Consider the following 26,560-nt stretch of genomic DNA (forward strand, 5'->3'; position numbering starts at 1 on the left):
GGCAAGTGGCATTTTGTGACAGAAAACAGAAGGGCAACATCCTGCCCTTCAAATCTATTCTGAGAACACACCATTACTGTAAAAATCTGCTGTCTTTAAGGAGTGATGGAGTTCGAAAGAATTTTACTCAGTTGTTTCATATCTCATAACCAGATAAGCTATTAATAAACCCCCTTGCCCCATCTTCCACACAACATGTAAACAAGATTATCAAGATTTTAGGTGAGCAGTTTTTCAAGTTACCAGCCAGGGGAAGAATGGTACTGCTGGGAAATGAAATAATCACAGAGATAATGACTTCCTGATAAAGCACACACAACTTTGGGAAACTGCTTATGCGCCATGTGCTCTTAGCCCCAGGCAGCAGTGTGTGGAGAAACAACACATTTTGTTCAAAAAATGACATGTCTCCAAAACATGCAGAATCAGCAGCTGCAGAGATCAACTCCCAACCTTCATATCCGCACCCAGAGCTCTCCTTTCCACCAAGGAAAGCAGATTCCCAGATCTAAAGGACATGCCTCTGCCACTGCTGAATAATGTCTCTCATTCACATTCAAGTCAGAGCTCACTGTTACCACACCGCATGTTAGCACGCAGGCTGTTTGCTACTCCAAGGGTAAGTCATCTTCGCAAAGCCCCACTTCCAACAGCATGCTCACCACCTCCACGCTTGCCTGTGTGTGGTTAGCGGTTAGCGTACGCCCAGGACACTACGGCTTCAGCTCTCAGCAAATTCTTCCTCTAAAAAAAAGGTAAACCTGTGAAGAGGGCCCTGCAGAGCAAGCGATCCCTGCCTGAAACCTCAGCTGCAGAACAAACACCTGCAGTGCTCAACACAAAAAAATTTCAGTTCATCTTTACAAAACAGCCCCATGCAAGTCAGGTGGTACTTAAAAGTACTCCTGGAGGAGTTTCAGCCTGCACAAGGGGAGAACTAAGCCTAGTTAACTGTGCAATGCCTTTAACCAAAGAAAACACAAAGGCAGCATGGCTTCCAGTTCTGGTTCAAGTGGTATGAAATACTACTGTAAATGAAACAGTCTTATTTCTGCTTGTCATACACTATGGAAGTCAGTAGAGGCCAGATCACATGAGTCATACATGAAACCCCCATGCTCTCAGAAGGGCAAACGGTTAAGGTATAAGGATCATGAAAGGTTGTTCTTGACACTGTTTGTGTGTCTTGCATAGGTGCCAAAGCAGCCTGTGACAGGTCTGACCAATTTTTCTCCGCTTCCCAATCTCCGCAGAGCGCCGAGACATCCAAGAGCACTTCAAACACCACATTGCTCTCGATTAAAGGAGAGGTGCTAACAGAGACGCACAGTCCTATTCATTTGAGACTTCCATGTGGCATTTTTGTTTTCAGAAAGATCACCTTGGTTATTAGAGGTTAACCTCCTTGTAGCTGTTCTAGCCCAGTGCAGCCAGCTGAGGCAAATCAAATCATGACTTCTTCATAGTCATCTTCACCATTATTGCATGCAAGGCCTTGAAGACCTTCGACAAGAGACACCAAGGTTTTAACAGCAGTCAATGCAGAAATTAGAAGGACTTGAGGCTACTAGAAAGTTTAAACAAGAAAGCCAACATGACAAAGTTTTAAAGCAGGTCTTTGCAGTAAACTTTGCTATTAGCTAGTCACAGAACCACCAAAACGCAAATAGTCACTCTGCTTTTTTTTTTTTCCAAGATGTTGTCAACATAACCAGCTTTTGAAAAGTATTTCTTAACAAGACATTCCAAGAAAATTTTATGTAAATATTTTATTTTGCCTGTCATCTTGGACGAGAACATGACTTTGTGGGTCTTTTATTATTTAACATATTGAGAGTATGATTCATATGAAAACAAGCATACACTTCACTTTATAGGCTTTGAAATTCTTCACTGACATTCCTCAGCTCTTTCTCAAGCCAGACAACGAGCCAGAACTGTCCAACTCCCACTACAGAAATGGTGTTTCAGGCTTTCGGGTGCTTTTCCAGATTTGGTTAAGAGCTACAAAAGCTTCCATTAATAGCACTTTGTTAAGTTGGAAGTGCAACCTCTTACTGCAGTTTTGGATTTAACATCAAGAACAGCAGAAACCCAACAAGTGAAAAGAAAAAATGTCAAAGAAAGACAGAGTTCAATGAAAGACTTCCATTGCACACCTTCACTTCATGGTCATTCCTGATACAGAAAATGCAGAAGGATTTTTCACTTTTTAGAAAAATACCAGTTACCACCACAAGAGGAAGGAGTATGTACTTCCAGTATGCTGGCTGTGAGAGCACATACCACAGCTATTGCTGTCACACTTAGCTCCCCTCTGATCCACCAAGATATTTCAGTCTTCAGGAACAGATCGTAAGCAAGTCCATCTGAGAAACATTCATAAGGAGGGAAGGGACAAATAACATGACACAACTCTGAAGATGAAGCTGAAATAAAACGGAAACCAAAACTCTGACATTTAGCATAACCAGGATCAACCATTAGGTTTGGCGCGTAAAAAGTAAAAGTGACTGTTCTGGAACAGGTAATACCTATTTGCCCTTTGAGCAAGAGCAGCTTTGCTCTAGCTTTAAAGCAAGCAAATGTCAAGAGATATATAGTGCATATGCACAACAGTTACGTTAATAAATCAAGAAAACAGAAATGATGAACCCTCACACATACAAGCAAACTTACTAAGCAGCTCTTTCACGTTACTAAGAGCTCTGAAGGTCTGGTGTAGACTCAAAACTCCCATTTTCATCCAGATGTTTAACACCACATACTACAGAATTAATGCTGCTTTGTGCAGCAAAATCTTACAAGATCTGACTGAAATGACCCAGTTTGGTATTTTAGTTTCAGTTTCATCTTCTTTCAGAGGCAATGGAGAACACTGAACGCCTTTCTTAATACCATGACAGACAGGTATCTTCTGTGCTTCTGACAAAAATGCCATCCATCCACTTCAGGTCTGGCAGAAGCAGGGGATGAAATTAATGCCTAAACTGCAAAAATAACTCTATTACATACAGTCGTTTGAACTGTAAGAGATGTCACAGAAGTACTTCTGCTTCAGTTCTACTTCTGTGACATTTATCATGGGGTTTGCCTGGCCTCAAATCAAAGTTATTAAATTCTACATCCAAAAAGTACTTGTTTTCAATTATTTCAATGCAGCCAAACTGATGAACAAGTGTTAAAAACTTCAGCTATAGCCACCTATACCTCGTAAACTTAGTGACTGAAGAAACTCTTTCCCTCGGAAAAACTCCAACATACTCTTGACTTGATAAAGCAAATCTAGACCTTTTTTATTTTTATTTTTTAAACAGTTTGCCAAGACTGGAATGAGAGATAAATAGAAGGCACAACAATTTTGCTTTTTTTATACAAATACAAACTAAACATGAAAAAAACTCCCTATTTCAATAAAAAATTTCACAAGTTCAGGAAAAGTGTTTTAAGAGTCAAGTTCTAGACATTTAAAATCTATCCCACAATCCAAAATTTCAAAGTGGTAAAACAGTAGTTCGAATTCCTTTCCTTGATCACGTATCAAAAGAAAAAAGATTCTATAGATACCCATTATTCCACTTTTACAGTGCCACGAAGAGAAAGGTGAATGTCAATTTTTCAAGTGGCAATATTTCCAGACCAGAGGATGTTTGTATGACCCTCAAAGGATAAATCAATAGTTTTGTTTTTCTGCCCTTGAAATTCTTGCCAAGTACTATGTTTTCCTACAGGCTCTTGAACGCATGCATGTGAAATATTATTCCACTGACTGAAATGCACCCAAATTCGGTAGAAAAGGGGAAGAAAAAAAGAAAAAGAAAAATAAAGAGACATTCCTTTAGGAAAGACCACTGGTACCAAAAAAAATCCAGTCCGTAAGTTTGAGGTGAACAAGAAAATTCAGTTCTTTTCTTTTTAAAATCCACTTTTCCTAAAAGGTTGTTCCACAAAGCTGGAATCTGGGACAAGGACTAGAAAAAAATAATCACAAAACCATAACACAAACAAAAAGGGGCCAAAATAGTATCAAACGTAGCAGTCTATAACAGGCTAGGGCCACATTCCAAGATACCCAAGGCTGAAATTCACAAATCTGCAGGAAAAAGGGTTTGCGCCACCATGTCAACATCCGTGATGCATTCACTGGCGTTGCCCGATCCCCCTTCCAGCTCCAAATCCTGGCTTCTGGGACATTCCTCCACGTGGAGGCCCTCGAATCCCACCTCCCAGCCCCCCACGAGTGCCTCCAGGTCCACGTGGTCTGTTATCTCTGCGGTCACCCTCCCTGGCAGCTCGTGTTTTCTTCTCCTCCACATTCAGGCGCACTTCTCCCCTGAACATGATGGGCTGCAACAAAAGCAGAAAAGGTATTTTCATTAATGACTCACCAGTAACGCTTCAATTGTATCTACAACTTTGTCTCATATCCTTTCCATGAAAGCAAATTTAAAGTGTTTTATTACTGGTTACTAGAAAATGGCACAGTCAAACTATGCATCCAGTCTTGTGCTTTACTGGAGAAGATACAGAAAATTATGTGAAAGAGTGGCACCGAAAAGCAATCTGGGGCTTAACATTGAACATTTTGACACCTTTTAGAAAAGGAACTGAACTATTAACAGTAACCTGCTTTCATTAATACATGGCAATTCAGTCTGCCACCATACAGAGTCGCAGTTCATTTTTCTTATGGCATGAAAAATGTCAGATCCCCTCTGCCACCTTGCTATACAGGCCAGTGAAATCTTTCACTTAGGTAAAGCTCAATTTTTTAGAATTGCAGTGACGAGCAGTTGCTTGATTGGGAAACCTCACTGAGGCAAGAACAGGAGAGAAGCAGGACTGCAACATCCCACAAACTTCATTGCAGACAAAAAGCTGAAGTCTGCAAGAATTCAAGAACTACAGGAATAAGGACTCATTTATTTCAAGTTATTCCTGCAGTTGCATAAAATGCAAGAAAATGAAGAACATGATCCACCATTGGCACAGGCACAATGCTTTCTCATCAAATGGAAAGATTAACCATCCACTTCTACTGAACTGACTATAGAAGTAGAACAGATCAAAGGATGAAGTACATTGCCCTCCTCCAGCCATCAGCTGTGCTGGACAAAAAGATCAAAGCATCATGTTACAGCCTTATTAGCAACACCAGCGTAAACTCCAATGTTTCACATCAAGCAGCAGACATCAGGTATAGCTTCATTGGCTAACAGTCTACCAAAGCCTTTTAAATTCATTTATAGCAAAGCCTATCCTGAAAAAAGTCCTGCTGTTTCAAGCACCGGGCCCATTTGCAAAACAATTCACACAGTGGATGCTACAAACAGAATTCCATGCTGTTCAAAGCAGGCTAAATGTGTTAAACTGCTTTACAGGACTTAGATCTATATTAAAAAAAAAAAAACCAACACCTTACTTCAGAAAACCATGCCCATACATTATAACTTAAGCATGTACATGGGCTTGCAGAAATATACTTCGAGTGCATCAACTTTGAAAGCTTATTACACATTCAAAGTCCAACTTGGAAGGCAGCATTCACTCTCTTCTCTGGCTCTGGTGACCGAGTGGCACAGTTGAACACGCCAAACGCCACCAGTCCCTCAGCTCAGTGTGCCTTTAGCATTCCCCAGACATGAAGTTGGGCACTGAGCTCCTAGCTACCTCTCCCACTGCAAGAGAACTCCTGAGTGAACACTGCCAGTTTCTGTAAATCTCAAACATGCAAGTTTTAAGTCACTGCTGAAGGTGTTCACATATTGCTTGCAGCTAAAAAACGGCTTAAGGACCCACTGTTACAGCTCTGCTTGTTCCCACATCAGTTCAGGCCAAAGTCAACAAGATTTATTCAATCAAATTTTAGCACTGGTTTCAAATCACCTGTTTTAGACTTTACCCTAAATCACACTGGTACTGCTCACCCCAGAACAGCAGGAAAGCACTTAAGGAAGCAACTCTGTCAGCATTCCAATCTGTAACCACTAGCTCCCTGCAAGAACTTCTAGGGCTGCTGGGCTTCATATGCACTAACTCATCAAGCATTGTCACAAATGCTGCTGGGATATCACAGCTAAAGGTGTCTAACCATGTGAAATATCCCCAACTTAGACCAAATCTGAAGACTTAGAAATCTGCACGCAAGCTACCTTTCAATTTAGGAACAGAAATATGCTGGCAATACTGCTGTAGAGTGAGGAAGTGAAGAAGAAAGGATGTCCCTAGGTTGTAAGCAAGCACAACTGCACAGCTGTTATGGTGCACCCAGATTCATCGCTTACCACCACACTGTACAGCCATGGGGTGCACGCTTCACTTCAGCAATCACTAACAGGCTAAGCAGGTACCTCCTGCCTTTCTTAGCAGAAATTCTTTTCAGTTTGCACACTAGTATAGATTTTTCCTTTCAACCTCTTTGACAACCAAGATTCTGCCTGTCCATAGGGTCAGACTCTCTCTACCTTACCTTCCTGAAAGCTTTTTACCTGCTTCTCACGTAGAGCTCAGCAACTTCCCATTGAAAAAAGGCTTTGTAATGAATAAATTCACATTCACCTAACTTGTTACAAGCTACTTCAATGACAAAAGATGCAATCTGTACAAATGCTGCACAAGTCTTGGTAGCAGGAGAGAAAGACATCCCACTTACTTTAAGATGCTTAAGAAAGGGGCAAAGGGATGAAGAAAGGGACCAAATAGAATCTTTTCTTGTTAGAGTAATCAGAAAAACATCGCCAGTTATTCACAGACCAAAAACCACTGACTAGATACTTATTTACCCTGCTGCTAAGGATCTTCTGAACTGGTTCAGGATCATCAAACACCACAAACCCAAAATTAGGGAGCTTTCCACCACTGTTGATACGGAGTTCAACAACATTGCCATAGCCTGCAAGAGAAAAGCCAAGTTCTTGGGTCATACATTAGAATGCTCTGTTGACCACGCTTGTGGCTCCAACCCCCAAGCCCCAGGAGTAGAGCAAAGCAACTAACTTACTTTGGAAAAAGTCTTTAAGTTCAGATTTATCCACATCATGAGGAAGGTTCCCAACAAATAACTGATGACTGTCCGGGTATCTCACAATCCGTCTAGTTTCCACATCGCCTTGTTCACCCTCACGAACTTGAATGGAAAAGTAAAATTTGTTTAAGAATGCCCGGTCCCCACAAAAAATAATTAAAAAAAAAAAAGGCAAGCCGCAGTCAGAATTAGCACATTATGAGTCAGAATTCACACTATGTATCCATTCATATATGTAAAAGGTAAGCATTATACCCTAACAAGTTTGTAACTGTTTGGTTTGTATCACCTGACTGAAGCTAAACATGCAAGTAGAAACCTAGATACTTCAACAAAATGCTAGCGAAATTCAGCTCTAAAGCTTGCCGGATATTCAGGCCAAGATAATCTAAAATAATCATATCCACAAAAGTAGAAATCATTGACTTACTAACCAAGATAATAGGATTTTTTAAAGGTTTAATCATCATATTGCAGAAAACAGTTTACTCTTTGTTGCTTCTCTTACTTGGTCTAGGACCCCTCTGTGGTGGGATGCTTGTTCGCTGCTCTCTCACTCGCTGATCCCTCTGAGGTCTCTGAGGTGGGGTCTGAGATTCAGGCTTTGCCTCAGGGCGGGGCTGTATAAATTCAAAAAAAAGTTAGGAGGCAAGAATCAAACATAACAGTAGAGTTCAGCTTTTGAGAGCTCACTATCAAGTTGTTGATAAAGTAACTTGGAAATAAAGGGAAAAAAATTCATAGTTCTTTCTACCTGTGACGAAAATGCATGTTAGTTCATGTGGGCAAATGTCACTTGATTAAGAATTTCAAAGTCATCCCATTCACAGTTGTATACAATAAAGTACCTGCCCAAAGTGCAGTTGCAGTTACGCAGCTGGATTGTATTGCACAAACTCATTCATGGCAAAACCTCATTCATGGACAATGGAAAAAAAAATTAGAGAAGTCGTCTCTTTTGTTAAGAGGGTGCAATCGTTTTACATAGCAGTTACATTCAGCACTTGCATGAACATTCTCTGGTTTTCCTCCACGAGAAACAACTTTTTCAACCCAAAAGCCAAGGAATAAAATTTTTATGAAGTCCATCATGAAACACTGAATATGAAAGTCTTTGGAGTCTGAAAATTCAGATAGCAAGCAAGCAGATTTCACTGTATTTTGCCCCACCTCAGTTTAGTGTCAGTCAATTTAACAGCTAAACTTCTCTAGGTGCTCGATTCCTACCTGCGAGACTGGTACTTTCACAACATGAGGTGGTATTCCTGATACTGGAACAGCTCCACTGGGAGGGAGGTTCTTACTGGTTACTGATGCCCAGGAAAACGTCTAAAAAAAAAAATTGTAACTCAACTCCACACACTTTTATTCTTCTGAAACATTCCTGATTGTACCATTAACAGACACAAGACAATAGTAACAAATTACAATGTGTACTTGAAATTCTGGATCCAGCCACTAAGTGTTTACCCACAATTTCCTTCAAATCTTTTCAATTCAAAAGACAGCATAACGACCATGGAGTCACAACTCTACCCTATTTCTAAAGTTCTACATAGAGTTGAAATAGGACACAGCAGTGGCCTAAGACCAAGGATCACACCAAGGTTAACCAAAGTACTGGTTTCCTGAACACTCATTTGCCCACTTTTGCCTCCCTTAACACTGAAGAGTGACAAAAATCCCCAGGCAGAAGTCACATTTCACCCATTTTCCCAATTCAGCATGTTGATTGCAGTCTGTTCAGAATTCCAGCAGCTTTGCTTATAAATGAAGAATCTGAGCCTGGCTGCTGCCACAGTTCCCACACCTACCAAATATACAAAGCCTTACCTTAACTCTGGATATATTAACCGATTAGTTACCAGCTAGAATTTCAACTACCTGTTATTGTATAGTAACTAATGGGAAGGATGCCAGCTGGTGATGAGAAGAGCCATTTGGGCAAGGGGGGAAATTACAAAGCATTTAAACACTTCTAATTCCAGATATTTTTCCTCTTGCCATAGAGAGGATCATGCTCTGTAAAACAACAGGAGTGTAGAACATACGGATGAAACCACCACATCATAGAAAAGAATAATCCACTGTCATTACCCTGGAGTCCTCTTGCACTGCAGGAGCTGGATCAGCCGGAGCTGGGGAAGGACTCTTTTCCGCAGTCTCTTCTGGAGCCGACTCCTCTAATACAGGCTCAGATTTTTCTTCCTGCGCCTCTGCTTCAGGTTCCTGTTCAGGTTCTGGCTCCGGCTCAGGTTCTGCCTCTGCAGCTGTCTCTTCCAAGTGTTCCTCAATGTCATTGCTATTAGCACCACAAAAAGAAAAAGAGGTGGTATTGTATCTGATTCTATTACTGGGTCATAAGAAATGCTATTTGTCCAATACAGAAGTTGGGCACATCACACTGAAGAAGAAGAACACAGCAAGCCTGTCTAAATAAGGCCACGCTGCACAAGCATGTGAGTTTCACATTGTTACACTATAGAGCAGAAAAGCATTACATCTACTGAAAATTCCAAGTCTCTGCATTCACCCTAACAGCACTTTGGTTTCAGCTGTCCAATAAACAGAAATCTTTTGACTGTCAAAGAGGAAAATCCTAAGTAGCAATGCATTTGTTTGACCTGTTCTACAAGCAGTCCGTATTGCACAGTATCTGACTTCATCTAAGATATTATTACCTGACAGTCTGCTCATAATAAGCACCAGTATCATCAGGAACAGCCTCAGGTGTCTGCTGTCGTTCCTCAGGTTCTTCCCCTTCCTCCTCTGATTCTAAATGAAGTTAGAAGAGAAAAAAACCACACCACACATGTATTTAGTACTTGGTTCAAAGCACAGCATCTTCCACAACATGCGGGTGAATTCTCTGCTGAAAAGCACAGAGGAAGCACTATCATGATGCAACAGACATCTCCTTATACTTCTGCAATCACTCTGGCTACTCACTTTTGACCAAGCTCAAAAAACATGTTCCAAACACTTCAGAGCAGTAGATTTATAGCCTACAAATCTGACGGCAACTGCTAAAATAAGCCTTACAATTCTTTTAATAGAAAAAGAATACACAAAAAAAATAAAAATTATCTGCATGTCAGAACTCCTTGCTGCAGTGCAAAGAAAAAAAACCTGCAAGAACATAAAGCTTAATGCTGATCTGCCTTCTCCAGCAAGAACATTTCCTCTGGTCTGGGAAGGGAGTGTTAATACAGACCCAGAAACAAATACCAAAAATTCCTGCTACTTACCCTCTGGAGGCTCGGTGTCAGAGTCACCAAAAACCTCATCTTGGTAGCGGAAGATATCATTGTGGACATAAAACTTGTTTGCAACAGAACCCTACAAGCAAATCAAAGGGAGGAACCGATTTAATTTCTTCAATTGCAGCAATGTAAAAACTGAAATAATGAGAAAACAAGAACAGATTAGGTAAATCATCCTTCCCACACAAGATTAAACCAAACTTTCCTCCTTCAGCGAAATGTGTGTTATTCAGAGGAAAAAACAGAAGATGCATTGTACTAGCAAGTCAAGTATGCATAGAACAATGGGAAACAATCATATTAGTTCTTTTAATTCCAATAGCTCACAACACTGAAAAAGGAGGAGTGAGAACTTCCTGGGGTCTAAAGTATCCAAGTCAAACTGAAAAATAAAGTGATCTTGCAATCCTCCTTTTTTGCACTACAATTTTCAGTTATGTGAACTGTTCTGTTCAAAAGAGGTTTCTTTCAAAAAGCCACCTCAAATTCTAAGTCAGCGCTTCATACAACAAAAAAGTCTAGAACTCATGTCAACAAATGGCAAGAAGCCATTTGAGTTCTTTTCAGTAAGAGGACCAGTGCTAGGAAGGCAAATAAAGATAAAACAACTTTAAGATTCATAAGAAAAAAAAATGTGCCCTGCACATACCTAGTAGCCAAAAGTTAGGATATTTAAAACTGTAATTATGATAGTCAAGATTAATACATGACCATATAAAAGTAGTGTAATTTCCTGAGGAATTTGTACAACATTAGCGCTGAATTTTCTGGCAAACTACCTTCCCAGTCTAACCCTTCAGATTCCAACACTGAACCAGACAGGCCTCATGAATACTGACATATAAGCAGCACTTTAATAACCCTAGCACTCAGCACAGCATACCTCAGGTGCAAGTACAAATGTTTGCATGAATCTGCGCACAGGCTGCATGTTATTGGAGAGCTCTCCCATCACCTGGACTACAACACCGTCATTGAGAGTAGCATGGGCATCCACATGACGAATCTTTGTGTGGCAATCCTTGAAGTTTAATGACAGCACCTTCTTGTGGATATCCTGTGAAAGAACAGTGCACAGATTACACTGCAGAATCCATTTCTGCTAAGGTAGTTTTCAAATAAAGAAAAAACATAAAACACTATTTCAGAATATACTCCCTAACTCTGGAGAGAAAGCTGGGCAGCATGCTCTTTAAGTTTGCTTAGTAAGCAATTTTACATCATGAACTTTAATAAAGCAAGCATATTTTTCCTAACTATTGTTGTTTACAGTTAGACAGTTTCATCTCTTCTTTTTTTGACAGAAAGCACTTGGACAAAGGGGGATGAATCACGATTAGATCTGTCTCTTCTCAACCAGAGGTGAAAAAAGAAGGAAAGAACAGTAAGGTTTAAGTACTTACAGATTGCCCATAGACTGCATCAGCTGGTTTTCCATTGGAATCCAAGCCACCATGGACATAGGAAGAGTTCTTTCCATAGAACCTGTTGGAAAGATGTATTTTAACACTAAGCTTTGTTACGTAATAACATTGAGCCTCTACATTAAAGTGCACTATGAATAAAATACTCTCAAGCAAGTCTTCTCTCTGAACTATCGAAATACAGCCATACAATTCCACAATCCTGTTAGTGATTTCAGAGTAGAGGGTTTTGATAGAAAAGAGAAATGCAAAGGTCTCCTGTGTAAGCTGTAGCATTCAGATATGTCAGACAGCCAAGCACTAACAGTCAATACCAGAGTCTCATAGGAGGCAGATAATCTAACCTCATTCTCTCTCTTCTGTACAAGGTCCCTAAAGCAACACAGTACCCTGAACACCCAGGATGCTGAAGGCTTCCCTCCAAGTTCTGGTTTAAAGATTGAGCAAGGAGCAACAGTACTTTTTTGTTCATCTACAGTAAAGAAAGTACTGCAAGTAAATCTTCCATTTTATAACTGAGGGATTACAGGCTAAATCATCATAAACCATCATGGGACTGCATTCTACCAGCAGATAGAAGATTAGAGCTGAATTCCACTGTAAACTTTCCTCTGTACCAAATGGACGAGGTCAGCTGTCCACCTAAGTGCAAAAATACTCCGAATAAGTGTTCCTGAGTTTGGAAGAAGGAAGGTTTCAGAAATGGCTTGTCTAGCTAAACAAAGCACAGCAAAATAGTGTATCTTCAAAAATGAGCTTAGTTGTAGAAATGTAGGATACCTGTCAAATCAAACAGGACCAATTTGTTTGGATAACAGATTGTAGTTTGCTGCACATTCATAATTTCCTCTGATTTTCCTTTCAGAAAGAGCTGCTGGTATGACTTAAACATACCAATATACAAGCATACACCATTTTCAATGTTTCTCCCCTATTCAGGGGGAACTATATCAAGACAAACTACAAAAATGCTTCACTAAGTAACATTTATCCAACTTCCATTTATATTAATTACAACTACAAGTAGCAAGCAACACACTTTTGGTTTAATTTTTTCCTTTTTTTTTTTTTTTGCTTAGAATACATATATAGCAGCATTTCAGTAACAACCAGAACACAGATACTTAAAGAATTCCTGTAATCTTTATTATCCATGTTTTAAACCCAGCTGATCAAAACTGAAAGCAAACTGTATCAGGATCTGTCTTGAGTAAATCAGATTTTATATCTCCAAATTCAGCAAACCAAGACACAGCAATAAGCCTATTTACCAATTTTAACATATAAATTAAGAAATACACACAGAAACACAGATCATGAAGTGAAGCAGAGCTTTACCTGTGCAAGTAGTCAGGTGCTTGGTTCAGCAGAGTATAGTACTGCCTCACGAATTCCCGCCCGACCAGCAGGGGACTTGGCTTCTCCATCACCATTTCTTTGGTCAACTGAAAACTACGGAAAAATCAAAAGCTTCATAAAACATGAGCATTTCACATTGCCATTCACATACACACAGCATAATCACAGTGGAAAGCACACAACAAAACTCATTAGCAGTTTTGCCAGAGTAAACAGTTCAACCGATGTGTTTTCAGAGTCTGTCTTTGGTGCTGAGGAGAAGACCTTTAGGTACCAAACCACTGGTGGGAGAGGCTGCATGGCCAAGGGAGATCACCTCATAACACGCCAGCATTTAATCATCCTTCATACCCTCAGTAAAAAGCAGGTAGCTAGCAAGTACAGTTCTTCAAGAGGATTTGCTATGTGGCTATCATTTGCAGTCGATCCAAGTTCTACTTACCTCACTTGACTTCACAATCAGAATTAAAAGTCAGATGTTCCAAGGCAAAGCCTATGCTAGTGTATTAGGGGCATTTTCAAAAGGTCAGAACAAGTCCAATCTATTTTTATCAGCAGCACAGCGCTCCTTGCTTGTGACTGACAAACACTGTAGAGGAATATCATATTATATTAAAATTACTATGCTACAAACAAATGCATGCTGCTCTTCCCTTGCTTCCACTAAACTTACCAAGTCACCTCTCACTTAAATCCAGAAGACCAGCCAAATGAACTTACCACTCATACCTAGGCCCAGGGACAAATCAACCTAGGTACTTTCCACCTAATTTCCATGGATTTGTAAGTCACAAAAAGAAAGTCTTTGCAGGTAGGTTATACAATGTGTATTTTCAGTCCAGATCAGTCAAAACCAAAGCAGATTCCTATGTTTCTTTGCTTTCAAATACTCACACACTGTTCAAACTCATACAAAAAAGATCCAAACCAGTAGGGATAAACACTCATACCAGAGCATGTTCTTGCTACATGATACAGAAATAAGAGTAGATTTTCTGCTTCATACTCAGTTATACCAATAGGTAGGAGAATGGGTGCTTAGCAGACAGTTTTGCTGTTGATGTATCACAGACTATGTATGATAACTAGTTTTCCTGCAACTATTCAGGCCCCATAGTGCTGACAGTAAAGAGCTAATGAAAGTACTATCTGCAGTGAGTCAAGCAGATGGTCACCAAAAGGGCATCAAAAGACCACATGTAGCAGCTGAAAACTTTCTCCCCATTACTGACGCCCAATCCCTTCCCCTACACATCACTTTCCTAAACATATGGTATTTAAATTCAATATGCACATACTTCAGGTGTGTCGTGCAAATCAAACCAATACACTACTAACTTGGATCCTCTAAAAAGCAAATTTGGGAGTCATCATTTACTTATCTGCTTTTATTTAAGACTGCACAACTATAAATAGCTCCAAGAAGTGGCAGCATCATCAAAAAAAAAAAAAAAGGAAGTAAAAATAATTAGTCCTCTAGCACAGACTAATCCAGATGGAGTCTGCAAAGTTCAGGCCTAGGCAGTTACATTAGGACAAGCTTTCTCTTGTCACTGTTCATAACAGCATCCTGTATCCTAGGTGAACAGAGTTGCCCACAACTATCATCTGAGCAGAGTAAGAGGGAAAGAAAAACAGATTGCAGCCCATATACTTGTACTAAGCCTTGTTCCAATTCATCCAAGGATCTTGTTTGACACTTTCATTACATTTGCTGAATTTCAGAGAAGCAGTCTTTTAAATGCCAAGAGCTGACAACAGACTAGAGCTTCAAGAGACAGAGGTGACCTACCACATTAGTGTTATGACAATGACAGTTTCAAAAGCACACTGTATACAGGCCAGCAAAGGAAGCTACAGCCACACTGCTGGATGTACCAGAAATGCAAACCAGAAGCTTCAAACCCCAAGGAGAATAACATACAAAAAAAGACAACATGGGAGCTGGTATTTTGGATAAAGCTAAGTCTAAATCAACCAGGCAAACTCCTTGTGTCTCAAATTGTGGTCTAACAACACTAATGAAAAGACACGAGGCAATGTTTAACCACACTGGCAAAACACGCAGATAACATATTTGAGGATGTGATAACACCTAAACTCCCAGCAATGGTCAGCATGCACTGTATCCAGCTTAGATGGAGATAGAACACACAAGTTTCCACCCTGGGAGGTAAGCAGTTTAAGGTTTGAAACAAAAGACATAACTATAACGCTATCACTATGACAACAATAATTGCTAGTTTTGCATACATCAATGTGTTTTGCTCTGCTTTTATCACAACTACACACATACACTTTTTTCACTTTTTAAGTTTAAAAATAAAATAAATGCAAAGTTTACCCACTGAAGTTTTTTAAACACACTTTTTGTAAGTTTAAACACTGGGGAGAAAGCTCTGACAGGCTCGAGGATGCATACACAGAATGCCTTCTCTTTCAGTAGGAAGTGTATCATCACCACACAAGGCAATGTTATTTACATGATAACCTGCAGAAAGGATAAGACCAAACATGATCTTGAACTGAAAAAGGCTCCTCAATACATTCAGAAGCTTCCAGTTGTTTGAAGATATTTTCAAGAGTTAACTGTGCAGAAAGAAGGTGATAGCCCCATGGTTGGCTCTGGCCCACAGGAACTGCTCAGAGCCTGCAGACCACTTTCATTTTAGGAAGTTCCCAGTATCTGCGGTTTTGAAGGAGGCTTTGAATTGTAAGCATAACGTATTACAGATACCAATGTCTAAGGCCCAGCACAGTCTGAAGTGACAAAAACCTCAAAGATAAAAACATGTTTGCCTTCTAGTGCATGTGAAATTAGATCCCCACAAAATATTATCAAACAATAAGAAAAAACACCACCACAGGTAAAGTAAGGCCAGATTGTGGGTACCACTACCCATTTCTTCATTTAACTTTGTTTCCTGCCAAGCACTCATGAAGCTCTATCACTACAGGGGGCATGACGACCCTAAAGCAGTGGGACTAGAAATGGCAGACAGACAAGACCTGCGCTTTTAGATCTGGTCAGCTTAACTGACAACACAACACCTAATTCCTCCACATCAGTGAAAAAACTTGCACCCGTTCTATGAGTTTACAGTTAGAAAGCCAGTCTGACCACATCCCCAGGATCGCTGTTTGGAGTAAGACAAAAGCTCTATGTAAAAGAGCATACACAGGTTGCTTGTTCATTTTTTTTTAGGGGGGAATGTGTGTAGGAAGGGTGGGGAAGGTGCAGAGGGTGCATTTAATTTCTTTGTAAAGACTAGTTTCCCCTGGAATTCAAGCTTATTCCTACAGATGTCAAAAGGCAGGTTTCCTACTCAATTCTGTTAAGTGCTGAATCATGCTCTTTTGAGAAATTTTTTCAATTGCTTCTAGAATATGGATGTACAAAGCTTGACATCCTCTTATAACAGTAAACTGTTATCTGTAGCACTCAAATCTCAACAGCTCATGTACCAAAAGCTCTTTCAAATTTCTCTTCTTCAGCAAGAGGCCTCACCTGTATTAACCCACTAGCACACGGGATCAATGCTGTTCTGAGCCATCCCAATGCCGTACTGAAGACACACTGAAAGTAAAGTGGCTTGTGCTGATTGTGGCTGTCACATTTACATGCTAAAAAACCCCACTAAAATCAAAGGACTTCCCTACTGCTAAGGGTGAAAAAAAAAAAATCTATCAGAACTAACTTTCAAAATGGAAAGAAGAACAGGAGAACACCCAGTTTTCATTAAGCGGATTTGAAAATATATGGGAAAAACCTTTACATGACCTGATCACAGGACAACAATCTGGTTTTACTCCTCCTGCACCTGCTGCTACACTGCCAGTTGCCATCTGTTCTTGTTCTCCAGCCAGCACAACCTGAATGACAGGAGCCAAGCATCTCCAAAGAGATCATTTCCTCCCTACCACTCATGAGCAATTCACTACTCCACTATTCCTTAAGAATAACTGCAAATATTCTACACTGCATTACTACTGCATAGAGCATAATAGAACCAAATGCTTGAATGTCACTACAGTACTCCTGATAGAAGCTTATCCACATATTTTCCTGTCAATCGTGTTAATGATGAAAAGGTAAAAATTGACAGGAAAAGCTGAAAAATCAGATAACTGAAGATTCATTCAAACATGCATTCGTATTACTCCATATAGGTAAAACAAATTGGATAATTCAAATTATAACAAATACACTGAGCAATTCTGTAACATAACTGAGCCCTTTTCTTAAGCCAAGAGACTTACAGGAGGACAAATACCTCCTCTACAGCGGTTATCACCTGGCTGATGGAAAATTCCGCCATCTGTTACGATGCTCCTACTTGGCAGAAAATCAATGCCAGGCACTGAATTTCTACAGTACGCTTACATAAATTAGAGCCATTTATGTAAATTCTGTATTAGTAAATTCAGATTTAGGTCCACAGAAATCATTAGCATATTAGTGTTCAGAAAAATACTCAAAGAACACCTAACAGCTAGCACTGGTTAGTATTTTCTCAAGCTGCTACACAGGGAAGTGAACTAACCATTGCTGTCTCAATTTTTTTTTAATTTTATTTCTAAAGCAGACAAGGAGTTTAGTCTGAATCTTTTTCTACTAGACTTCCTACACAAATAAACCCCTCTCTTTAGTGTACATCAGGCAATGTTCAGGCTCTCAGGACAACCAGTGACTGCAGAACACACTTAGCTTGATGTAACAAGCCAGAGGACCAGACTCCACGGAAATAAAAAACGTGGAAGTCAGAAAATCCCAAACTTCACTTCCTAAAGTGTGTGGCAATTTCAAACATCTCCTGTCAAGAAAAATGTCAGTACTAACTAAAATACAAGTTAAAATTTACACTGAAGCATATTCTAAACAGGCCACAGTTTGTTTTTAACATCATCCTTAGGCCTTTGTTCTCTGCCATCTTCATTTCCATATTTCTGACTTGCATTTCAATACAAGAAAGTCTCAAAAAATCCAAAGTTACTACAATGCATTATAGTTCTGTTTGACTGGAATATTACACAGCAAATACAGGAAAAAACCCCACAGCAGTTCACACTCTCTCTTTTGGCTATTTGTGTGCTACAAGGTGACTCCTTTGGTACTACATTCCTGAGCATCTCTACAAATTGATAGTTTACAGGATACCAAATACATCATGCCTCCATCCTTTTAATTACAGGTTTAACTAACTAAGGTATTCTCACAGAGCTGTTACACTGTTTCCAACAACCTAATCAGCTTCTATGAAATATAATTCACATCTTTCATTTCTACAACTACACAAAAGCAATTCTGACAGTACAACTGATGTGTTACCCACATGAAGATATTTTTCCCCTCTAAACCAGAAAGTCCAACTTTTGATACCAAAATTACAGAGTATAGCTGTATCAATTAAGTCCTTAAAATAAAAAGACTTTATGAAAACTTAAGAAACACCGAGAGAATCTCACATGGAAAAGAGGTGTCCGTATCTAAGCACATCGCACTACAAAGCTGGCAGACAACAAGTTTGCTAGATATTAGATGTCTGGTCAATAGTTAATAGGATTGCGTAATTAAGTGTCATTTAGGATTTTTCCAAGTTGCTTAGCAACAGGTGAGCATGTTCAAATCCACAAACCATTTATCTATATGGAGTAACCAGCAGTAGCAGCAGTTACTACTGCTGCTTTGGAGAAGAAAAAAAAAAGGTCAGTACAAATAAAATCATGAAGAAAACTCCTAATATGTCTCCAAAGGCATGATACAGATTAAAAGTTAAACAACAGAAGCAAAACAATTCCAGTTAATTCCAACTCTCCATACATTTTACATGACTAACATCTGCTAGTGCTGCTAACTAAAAAAAAAAAGTAGCCCCTGTGTGAAGTATGATACAAAATATTAGAGTGAACAACAAAACCCAAACAAACTAAACTTGCATCACTAGGCAAATTCCAGAGCCCATGTCAGCTGGGGAATTTATGGCATTATACCAGCTTGCTCAAGTAGGAAGAATAATGTAAACCTCTTGAAAGAAATGCATATTTAAAACACTACAAGATATCAGATACACCAAGATCTGAGATACCCTTCTCATTTTAAGACAGCTTTAAACAGAGGAGAACAAAAAGAGACCCAGTTGTTGACCCCAAGCCTAAATTACAAAGTGCTGAAAAAGCACCTCAAATTGACAGGCAACACAGGTCTCAGAACACTGATCTTTGAAAACCAGGTCTCATTACTTGCCTCCCACCGGATGCAGAAGCAGACAATGTCACTGGGAACAGTGTTACAGCAATGCAGCCTGTATTTTATGCAGCAGTCATTACAGACAGTTCACCTTTTCTGTATTTTGACAGATTGGGAAGGAAATTGTCTGAAATAAGATATCTTAAAGGCAGCACTATTCCACAAGAGGCAAGACACTCATAATTCAGAGCCTGAAAGCTAAGTGATGGGATAGCTTATTCAATGAATGATGAAATATTTGAAAATAAAATTGGAACAGGTTGTGAGGTTACCTGCACTCAACTTTTACTAGTATCTCCTGGAAACATTAAGACAGTCCACATGAAACATGCATTCACTAGGAACTTCCAGAAGCAGGTACTCCGCAGCCAAGATCAGAGCAGTGTGAAGTGCTAGACATATGCAGACAAAGGAGCCTTTATTAATAATCTTCAAAACCAACACCTAATAAAACATGGATCTGGATCCTCAAACTTACCGCAGCTGTTTCTCCACTCACTACAGCGACTAGTGTCTACTGTGTGACAACCACGCAACCTACAGAGACAGGCAGTGGGGTACTCAAGATGTTCCAAGGAGCTGGATCCTACAAAAAATAATCACAGCGCAACTGGAACACTGCATCCTTGGGCAAACAGTTTTCTCTGTACTTAATTATCCTGAAGCTGGGGAAAGGCAGAGCAACACCTGAACTCCTTTCTGAAGCTTCGAGACATATTGATGAGGAACACTATAGAGAAGCTAGACATTACACCAACATATCAATAAGAAAAAAACAAATTAGAAGCTTAACTATTTTCTAATCAAAGTATCCAAGGAATCAATCCAAATTTAAGTACAAGAAAATAGCTTTCATTACAAGATTAAAAAAATAATTCAGAATTACATTCAACACTGCTCGTGCTAGTACTGAAAAACCCCTCTGCTTGCCAGTGGCAGATGGGAAGCCTTACTCAGCAGCAATGCATGGCCCTTCAAACACTGCAAGAATACAAATAAACAAACCATGAATTGCTGCAGAAGAGCTGTCATTCTAGAAGTCTGCCTGTGTTTTTGCTAACAAACCTAAGTGTGATCCACGAGTTGATGGATATCACAGTCTGTCAGTTTGTAGACAAAATTCAGTGCTTCTTGTATTGCTCAGCTCTGTCAAGCTAGAGAGAGACGAATTGAAGATCCCTACAGCTGTTATTCAGAATCTAAAAGAACAGTGACCATTTCAGAGAAATTTAATTTGTAGCTCAAAAGCAGAAACCAAATGCAAAGATTACTACCTAAACCATAAGTTAAGCTAGTTGAGACCAGTGCCTATGCCTGTACAGTAAGGAGTGTTCATGTGGGGAAAGCAAAAAATACTAGATATTGTTCCTGCAGTTAGGAGCATAAAGGTCCACCTACCGCCCAAAATCAAGCAGCAAATAAGGTCCTGTTTAAAAGGGGAGAAAAAAAGAATCTGATATAGAAGAATCTTAAAAATTTGGGATTAAAGGTAAGTGATATCACAAGAATTTCTCACCAAGTTGTTCTTCTTGGATTCTCCCCTTGAAACACTTAGCCCTCCCTAAGTGCTGGGTCTATTTTGGTGCGCGTTTAGGGTTTTTAATTTTCTTCTTCCTTTTTAAAGCAGTCTCTACTGGCTTCCAGTTTTCTACTTTGTATCACACATTCATCACTTCTACTCAGCAACACAAACACTAGCCATCCAAAGAGAGGGAGGATAGCATTTCCACAAAAGCAGCATAAGCATTTGCATCCTTGCTTAGACTTAGCAGCAAGGTACAGGTTTTATTGTAAGTTAATGTTCGTAACAGCTGCCCTATGCCCACAATCCAGCAAGGGTCACCTTTCAGTAGCCAAACAGCTGGAGTTCCCCTTTAGGCTGCAGCTAAGGTATTTAGCATTACTTTTTAGAGAGTTCTGCTGTACTGTGTCACAGGAGAAAAATACTCAAACTTAGAAGATACATATCCAAGTTACTTCTTATGTTACAAACATAAGAGTTTCACATGCAGTTCATTACTTACTTTTGTTTCAATAATGTACACTATAGATTTATGATGGGGAAGTGAAATGCTTGTCTTCTCAGACATCTCAACATGGCTTTGCATCTCTCGACAAGTCACTAGAAGTTTCCTACTCATTACACAAAGGAGATACAGAGTAAGCAAGGTGGAAGCTCTAGAACTAAACACACAAATTTAAGTACCCATTACTTGAGCTTTATTGCCTTAAACTAAAAAATACCAAAACACTAAATTAGACATCTTAATCTCTTGTAATTCTAGATGCCCAAAAGGCAAGAGAGCCCTGGACCTATAGCTACTCTGCTAAATTCCTCATATGCCAGGACTCTGCCATGAAAGACAGACTTGCAGTCTCAGAAGCACAACCTGAAGCTAAATCACTATATGGGGATTTTTCATGAGACAGCTTCACCTGCAGTAGGTCTTGCCATACAGGTCAGTCAATATTTTTATTTTTAAAGCACATATAGACAATTTGATCATCTTCCAACAACAGCTGCCCCCAAGATGGTCACAATAGTCTGTACATACACAAACTCCTATGTGCACTTCCAGAAGTACAGTTCTCAACAGCTGAGAAGTTGTAACCAGGTATGCTAGGTAATGATGGATAGGTAAACAGCTACAAAATGAATAGAATGTGCCCTATCCCCTCTCCTTTTTATACTAAAACAGTTCAGGGAGCTGCTCCAGTTTGATAGAGAAAAGCTGGAAATAATCTTGCCACTGAAAAAAAGTTAAGCAAGGCTGATGGAGATGGACTTGCTGTAACATTAGGCTAAGATGATCTGCTCTGAGCCTAACTAGTAGTAACACTTCATCTCATCACAAAAAGATAGCTATATTGCATTTAGCATTACAGAAAAAAAAGGCCCTTGTAATTTGACAGAAGTCCAAAATGAACTCTTCTTGAAAATCTGAGTTCTCTCAAAACTCAAAGCCTTGAGAATTCACAGAAATATTCCTACACTCTTTTTTAATATTCCTAAATTAGATTCTCCTAAATGGGCTTTTTCCCACACCTTGGTGAAGGACTCTCTCATTTCTAACTGGACCTATTCCAACCTCATTTACCTACAATTAGAAGTAATGTTTTTCTGTAAAATTACATTTTAACCATGCAAATTCCACACTAAAGGGTGGTAGGATAAGTGCTGGTCCAAATGGTTTGTTTACTCATTTTTAAATGAAAAATAACAATCAGCTTTATGCCTATACTGCTCTTCAGACTGCTTCATTATAAAGTAGCTACTTAAATCCTATGATTTTGCCATTACAACAGGTTTTGTTTTGACATCCAAGAGCTGCTCCAACGACTCGATGAAGTTGGCAGCATGTCCAGTCTTCTCTTAGGTCTGAAATTTTTCCATTTGGCTCCACTGCAGCTTCTTAATGTAAAAAGCAAAAGTTACTCATAAGCAGTCAGAAGAGGCAGATTAGAACACCTAGCTACATAGACATTACACTGAAATTCAAGATCATTCCCACTCAGACTAAAATCCCCAGGATTAAAATTTAACAAAATATTTTCTGCATGCCAAGCAGCAGTTCCTGTAAAAAGACTCAACTCTTTCACCTCTACCCATTGTAGCCACTCAAGACTCCGAATTTTCATTTATAGCCTGGATCCCAGTACCAAGGGCTGATCTGTCATGGCTTTGTTACATTGTTACTTAAAAACAAAATAGAAAGTCAGCCTAATAGCAATCATAAGCCCAAAGAGAAAACAGTACAGGGCAATGCAGAAGAAAGCAGAAAATGGCCACCAGCATTTTAGAATGCAGTATTTCACATTTGCCTCAGCAAGGAATCAGGTTCATAGCATTAGTTGCACATAACTGACAGCTCATAATCTTCTAGCCCTTAAAGTAGTACTCCATCAGCTATGTCTTTCTGGAAGAGGTCCAGACCTAATATTGCAAAACTAGGACCTAAGACAAGTATAATATTCACTGCCTGCAAAGTTTTAGTGATTATTTTTGAGTAGCTGAAGATCAGACTTTTTTCCTTTTTTTTTTAATTACTCAATGAGGTAGCAGGAGATTATCAAGTCTATTAGCAGTTTCAGCAAGAAGTTAATAATTACTTCAACTCTGGAGATTTTATATAGGCACCTGTAAAAAAGTATCCAGTCCTGTACACAGAACTATGGTTTTCAGTTTGTTTATTTCAAGCACAGCAGACCACAGCCAGCCTAACAACCAGCACCACCCCGCTACAGCCCTGCTCCACTGCCATTTCCTCTTTGATTCTTCACTCATCATATTAGTCAAAAAAGTTCAAGTACAACGAGGTCCAAGTTCTAATGTTTTCTAACTCAAACAGGCCATTTATGCTAATCTTACGAGGGCTCTCTCAACAGGCACTACTGTTATGAACATCAATATATTCTTATAGTAACACCATCTTTGCTTTTACTTTCATTAAAAAGAGTTCCTCTGTATATATTCACCTTGCAATTTGAAAGGCGAAAAACACTAGCTTTCTGAAACAAAGAACTTGCTCATTCATCAGGTGCATAAATGTTTCACGCTTAAAATTAAAATATTCAAACTTAAGAGTATCAGTTTTGTTGAACTCTTATTGCTGCTGTTGTGCCAGCAGCAAAATGAACAGTAGAGCAGTGGTCTTATAATCACAGTACAAACAACCCTTATTGTGTATTTTTGTTCCTTCTTAGACTGCAAATGCAAAGAATACCTACAAAAGGATCCTGATGTTTACACTTCGCCATCATACACAAAGGAAATCTTGTCCACCAAGTCTCCTACCTTAACTTTAATTGTGTTTTCTGGCCTTCAACTGAAGGAGTTCACACTTAGAAGAATACATCATCACAAAAAAGGGAGGTTGCCTAATTCATACGAGTCAAGAACTAGAGACCACTAGTTAGCATCTGATGGTTACATCATTTTAAAAAAATTTTAAGAGAAGATTTACACTTAAAAATAAGATACACAATTACAAAGGTTCCAATGTTGATTTGATTCTAACACATTTTGTACAATGACATTCGCTACCAAGTTTTAACACTTGGCACTTTAACACTCGGGCAAACTACTCTGTGGAACATGTGATGCTACCAAAAAAGTTGGGAGGTCATCATCATGAAGCTGCTCTGTGACTATTAGGATACAAGACCTTAAGCACACAAATACTTACAGCTAACCTTCACTTTAGCTATATGTTCCAACCACTAAGCTTTTTTTTGGTTTTTGTTTGTTTGGGTTTTGTTGGGGTTTTTTTGTTTGTTTGTTTTTTTGTGTTTAAAGCTAGGCTCACAACTTCACAACATCTTTACTGACAGAGATACCTCAGGAAAAGGTGAGCTCAGTTCACAGGATGTGAACATCCTACCACCAGTATCACAGAACTACCTCTTTAGCAAAATTATTCTTTACAGAAAGGGAATAAGAGAAGTTTCACTTGGTCAAAGGAAAGATTCCAGAAAAGGTTTGAAATGCAGTTTTTGTCTGTCAGCTTCTGCACTCCCTTCTCTTTACAACATCAATCTAAAAAGTCTTGTTAACTAAAAACAATCCAACATGCACACACCACGTTTGATTTATGGCACCTGGAAGCATTAGCTTTCAGAGCTTGATAGCAGTGCCCACATTTCCTAAAGCTGTCACTCCTGGCTGTGAGAGCACAGGCCAGACAAAAATAGTATCCACTGGAAACATGGCGGCTTGCTGCAAACACTGCTTTCAGCCAATTGTGAAAACAAAAAAAAAAAAAAAAAAAAAAATCACATTTCCTCTGTAAAGAATACTTACTCTATGCATGCAAACCTTAACATAAAAGGTCACCGGGTAAGCCTGTTAAGAATTAATAACACATTAGTACATCCAGATCAATAATTAAAATATGTATGGCATCCTTTTCTTTATTTTTCCTCCAGCAAGTTTATCTACGGCCTTACAAGAGGCTAGAAAGTCTTCATACAAGCACTGCTTTGCATTTAAATCTTGGCTTGATCTCGGATCCAGCCAAGGTCATGCGGTAAATCAGGGTAAGATGCATGCTCTCCTTGTGCTCGAACTGTAACTCCCTTCATCTATAAAGTCAGAGTAAGGGAGACATCTACGATCTAATACACTGGTAGGATAACCTCGCTGTTTAAGCACTCAAGAGTTACTCCCTCTATCTACAACTATTGCAAGGGGCTATCTTAGCTACACGCCAGGCTTTGGCTCGTCTCATACCTAACGTCCAGCTCCCAAAAAAACAACAAAAAAAAAACCGGATAAAACCCACCAGAGTCTGTAAAGCCGAGAACAAAGCTCTACACTTCCACTCATACAATGAAGGCCCGTGAACAGCCACCCCCCACACACACCCCGCAAATAACGCTCCCTCCCCAGTATCCGCTGCCCCAACAACACCGTTGGACCCCAGCCCGCCTCGGAAGCCTCTGAGGCCGCCGCGGGACCAGGAGGTTCCTCCCGCCTGCGGGCCCCGCTCCAGAGCCCCACAAGGGGCTGCGAAAGCCCGTCCCCGGGCTCGGACGGGAGAGCGCTCGTCACAGAGCGCCGCCGGCTCCGGGAGGGCCGCGCACGCGGGACCCGGGCAGCGGGAGCCGCCTCGGCAGCGGGAACGCGGGGGCGCAACGGCAGCCCCCTCCGCCCCCTCCCCCCACAGACCGAGGCCTACCGGGGCGAGGGGGGGGGAAGGGAGGGCCGCCTCAGGCAAGGCCCGGTGCGTGCGGCCCGCAGCCGTCCCCGGGAGAACGTGACCACACCAGTGGCTCCCGCCCGCTCCCCCTGCGGCCGCGGGCCCTCCCCCTCACCTGCGGGCGGAGCGGGACAAGAGCGGGAGGCGTCGCTTCAACACAGGCCTGCCCGGCGGACGAGAGGCTCCTCACGCAACGGCGTGCTCTGCCGCCGGCTAGATATATCCGGTGCGCAGCCTACCCCAGCGGGAGACGGCTCAGCCAATCAGAGAACGGCGCCTGCCTTCGCTCGGATGCTAGTTGGTCCGCAGCGGGAAAAGCAGCGGGCGGAGAGCTGAGGGGCAGCTCAGCCTACCAACCATGCGGCCTGGCTCCGCGGGACAGTGAGAGTGACCGACAGTAGGCAGAACCAATGGGCGGTGGCGCTCCCGCTGCCGGGGTGGGACTAGACCTGATGGAGTTCTCTTTAGCCAATAGGACGACGGTACCCGCGCTACCAGGAGCGAAGGGCGGGCAGGCCTGACGCCGTAGTGTGGTTGAGCCGCAC

At 40.4% G+C, this 26,560-nt stretch overlaps 2 protein-coding genes across 5 annotated transcripts in view; one reads left to right on the top strand and one right to left on the bottom strand.

Moving 5' to 3' along the window:
- The window catches only part of SPARC (secreted protein acidic and cysteine rich), a 425,399-nt gene that overhangs the window by 364,353 nt on the left and 34,486 nt on the right, over positions 1-26,560 (top strand). Inside the window, exon 1 of one of the 3 annotated variants that reach the window (XM_065643785.1) lies at positions 12,263-12,272. The exons of the other annotated variants lie outside the window; for them this stretch is intronic. The gene's annotated coding sequence lies outside the window, so the exon portion shown is untranslated. Of the gene's footprint in view, positions 1-12,262; positions 12,273-26,560 lie in introns of those variants that run through there. 3 annotated transcript variants of the gene reach the window in all.
- On the bottom strand, positions 1,753-26,245 carry G3BP1 (G3BP stress granule assembly factor 1). Of its 2 annotated transcripts, none has more exons than XM_065643780.1 (12): positions 26,131-26,245; positions 13,050-13,163; positions 11,691-11,772; positions 11,171-11,344; positions 10,273-10,363; positions 9,706-9,799; positions 9,122-9,326; positions 8,252-8,353; positions 7,533-7,644; positions 7,001-7,126; positions 6,783-6,892; positions 1,753-4,347 (listed from the first exon to the last, which is right to left on the bottom strand). In XM_065643780.1, the coding sequence occupies exons 2-12, from the start codon at positions 13,142-13,144 to the stop codon at positions 4,141-4,143; spliced, it is 1,398 nt and encodes a 465-aa protein (XP_065499852.1). In that variant the 5' UTR covers positions 13,145-13,163; positions 26,131-26,245; the 3' UTR covers positions 1,753-4,140. The 2 variants fall into 2 exon arrangements, with proteins under 2 accessions (XP_065499852.1, XP_065499851.1); XM_065643779.1 differs by having other exon boundaries at positions 6,783-6,913; positions 26,131-26,244.

Source organism: Caloenas nicobarica, chromosome 13 (assembly GCF_036013445.1).
Source record: "Caloenas nicobarica isolate bCalNic1 chromosome 13, bCalNic1.hap1, whole genome shotgun sequence".
NCBI lineage: Eukaryota > Metazoa > Chordata > Aves > Columbiformes > Columbidae > Caloenas > Caloenas nicobarica.